This window comes from Pundamilia nyererei, unplaced genomic scaffold (genome assembly GCF_000239375.1).
Source record: "Pundamilia nyererei isolate P.nyererei 1_Seehausen unplaced genomic scaffold, PunNye1.0 scaffold00640, whole genome shotgun sequence".
NCBI lineage: Eukaryota > Metazoa > Chordata > Actinopteri > Cichliformes > Cichlidae > Pundamilia > Pundamilia nyererei.
The window spans coordinates 94,359-97,827 of NW_005188041.1; the positions used below are offsets into that span (position 1 = coordinate 94,359).

At 36.7% G+C, this 3,469-nt stretch overlaps 1 protein-coding gene across 1 annotated transcript in view; it reads right to left on the reverse strand.

Moving 5' to 3' along the window:
* The window catches only part of LOC102194239 (extracellular calcium-sensing receptor-like), a 27,475-nt gene extending 24,641 nt beyond the window's left edge, over positions 1 to 2,834 (reverse strand). The window contains exons 1-3 of the mRNA XM_005754762.1: positions 2,602 to 2,834; positions 2,007 to 2,301; positions 1,755 to 1,841 (exon numbers count right to left, since the gene is read on the reverse strand). Coding sequence (XP_005754819.1) covers positions 1,755 to 1,841; positions 2,007 to 2,301; positions 2,602 to 2,834 — 615 coding nt within the window. The remainder of the gene's footprint in view (positions 1 to 1,754; positions 1,842 to 2,006; positions 2,302 to 2,601) is intronic.
* Between the last annotated feature and the right edge of the window lie 635 nt (positions 2,835 to 3,469).

Below are 3,469 nucleotides of genomic sequence, written 5' to 3' on the forward strand. Positions count from 1 at the left end.
AATAATATCAGCCTGATCCTGCTGCAATTTGTTCCCCTCAATTCAATTCATGAACAAACAGTATCCCACAGTTGTTTATGTTTTTGAACCCATTTTGCACAGAGAGGCATTTTTTGAAAAATGTATTGATAGCAATGTTGAATGTTATTACACATACCACCACCACATACACATACAATAATTACAACATAAGGATGGTTTGTTTTTCTGTTATTTAAAAGAGGTAGTAGTTTATTTATTTAGAGCTATTTCATATACTCTGAACTATTTAATATATTTATTTAATTTAGTTCAGTCTGCTACTGTCATTATTTTGGAGCAACTGTAACCACATAATTTCCTTAGGGATTAATAGAGTATTCTGATTCTGATCTAAATACATTAAAACTACTTTATATCAGGTGTACAGAAATAGAGGAGCACAGAAAATCCTCTTAGCTTCTTCCAGCTTTTTTACCATTAAACTAATATGGCATTGTATTTAATCCTACATGGTGAATTTTGCTCTGAAAGTAATTACAAGCAAACAATTTATTCATAGGTGGAGGGTAGTTTGATATCACACCTGCCATGGCTCCAGTGACTGCAACGTGGCACAGTTGTGTCCACTGAAAGGCCCTCTTCCTGGCACGCACTGGAGCATGTCATCAAGAGAATGTGCAAAAGCATACACAGCTTTATACACATTGTACTCAGGCCGCAGGTTAGAAATGTCCAAAAATACAGTGTCTACTTTTTCTAGATCTTCCTTTCCAGTGCATAATGCACCTCCGCTTTCCAGCCAGCCTGGTGGAGCTGGTGCAAATCTGCACTGAAATGTGAATTCCCAAAACTGATTCACCTGAAATATTTAGATCTTATAAATATGAATTATGATAATATAGGGTTCTTGCACATACCATAGTAAAGTATAAATACTCACCATGCTATTCCCATAGCTATTGTTGTGATGTAGATTGGGACGTGTTTTTAACAGGAATTCCCTGAGCCCTGGTATTTCCCCATGACGAATGGCAATACCCAGTGTACCACCCAGGTATGGCATAAGATGAGGTGTTTGGAGCACAGCAGCTGCTGTCCAGGCTTCACTGGCCATCCACTGTAGGCCAGTTACATTTTGCCTCACTACCTGTGCATTGTATTATACAAAATGTATAAAGTGATACTGGAATAGGGACATTATTATGCCATTCAAGTAGTTGCTGATCTTGGAAAATACCTCCAGGTGACTAGCTTTCTTTACTCATTCACACAAACACACGACATGTTTTACACAATGTAATAAATGAAATCTTAGTAATTAGTAAAAATGTAATTGTTTTATATCCGAACCTCTTCCATGAGGTTTATCATGCCACTCTCATGTGCAAAAACAATGACAACTCGAGCAGTAGAGGTTTTCATCACATTCACAATCCTCCTCAGTCCATCTGTGTCTTTGTCCCAGGGTAAAACCTCGAAGTAAGCAAGGCAACCTTCACCAGACCGACTGAGCTCAGATTGTAAGAATCTTGCTGCATGAAGTCCATAATCATCATCACTGACGAGCAGACCTGCCCAAGTCCAGCCAAAATGTTTTAGAATGTGAATCATAGCACGAACCTAAGTGAATACAGATTAAAACATTATTGCAAAGACAAGGAAAATCTTTAAATCTATAACCATTATCTTCACTGAAGCCACACAATAATAAAATAGCGTGTAATAGCACAGTCTTGACGCACAATAATGAAAGATTACTGAAAGATTTTCACCTGGAAGACATCACTTGGGATCGTCCTAAAGAAGGATGGATATTTTTGATGGTTACTCAGGCAGGAACACGTGGAAAAGTAACTCACCTGTGAAAATTACAGACTGTATATTGTAGAAATATGTAAAAACCTAAATACTGCAGCTTTTCAATTTTGTTGTGTAAACAAAGTCGGTTTTGACAAGTGGCTTTAAAATTGCAGTTACATTAAAATGATCCAGCAACACTGTTTCTTGCTAAGCAGATGACTTACCATAGGTACTCTGTACAAACCTAAAATGCTTGAGATAGCAATAGAGTGTGCCGAGGGAGAATCACCAACAATCCCTAAGACTGGAGGATTTCCAATACATGTATTATCTAATAAAATTTTTTCCTCTTGACCACTGGCTAAAGACAATGCTGCACGAAATGCAATTCCAAGGTTGACGCAGTTATCATAAAGAGTGTATCCCAGAGTCACATTAGGTAGCAGATTGGAGTTGCTGTTGATCTCATCAATAGCAAAAGCCATGGTTTGTGCCAGTCTAAATCCTAGTTCATAAAAACTAAAAAAAAGAAAAAAGAGAGAGATAATTATTGAATAATACAGTAATACAGCAGAATACTTGGAAAACTTATTGCAAAACTAACAAAAGAATTACAGAAAATTAATGACAACAATTAAAGATATATTTTAATTTAAAAAAACAAAACAAAACAGATGCTTCAGCCAAGAAACATATTTTTTTTCACAAATGTATTAATACACAAAGTATACTTTGGTAATAAAATGCATATTGACATTGGCACTGATTTTCCCCATTTTCTTCTTTCTTCTTGTTTTCTTCCCACCCTGTCATACTTACCCATGGCATTTAGGCTGTTGGGGGTCTGAGATAAAAGACAGGTCAGGAACACTTCTAAAAAAGTGGACTGGAAAGAGTCCACCCAGAATGACATCTCCAGTTTTTTTATTCCCATTTAGATGAAATTGTCCCTGTAATTGACAGGAGGGAGAGATGATATCAGAAGATGATACAGCATAAGAAAAAGAGAAATAAAGCAAAATGAGCAAAATGGTTTGTAATAATAACCACATGATAGATTTCTAATTTTCTGAGTCTAGTAATTAGATTTTATTGTCTTGTCACTCCCTTTTGTTGGAAAGTGTTGACTAATCTTGCACACCACCCATCTGGGAAAAAGACGTAGCAGGGGGAGGGTCTAAAATATACTACATTTCCTGTCCAGTGCAAACACTACAAGGGAATTAGATGGATGCCAAGAACTTTGTTTTTTGTGCGTTTAGTTAATTTCATTTTGATTGATTTTTATTTTCAGTTTTAAAAGATTAATGAATATTCTTAATAAGCCCAAAGGGTTTATGGTGAAAAAAAAACTTTTTAAAAAATCATCTAGGCCAAATTTAGCTGTCTTTAACAGTAAATCTTTCATATTATAAGAATCTTTTTTAATGTTTTTCTTGTGACACAAAAGGACCCAATTCACACAGTGTTGCCAGACAAGTAAATGTTTATTGACATAGTTTTTCATGATTTCTGCTTTTGCAGCTCTCCAGTTGCCTCCACTCTAGCTCAGCCCAACACCGCTCTCTCATTGGGCCCCCACACTCTATTCAAATAGGGAGGTATGATTAGATGATGGCAATCAGCTGTGTAGGTCAGTCTCCCCTGCCACCACATCCTGAACCCACTGCTCCACCCCTCCCCTGCA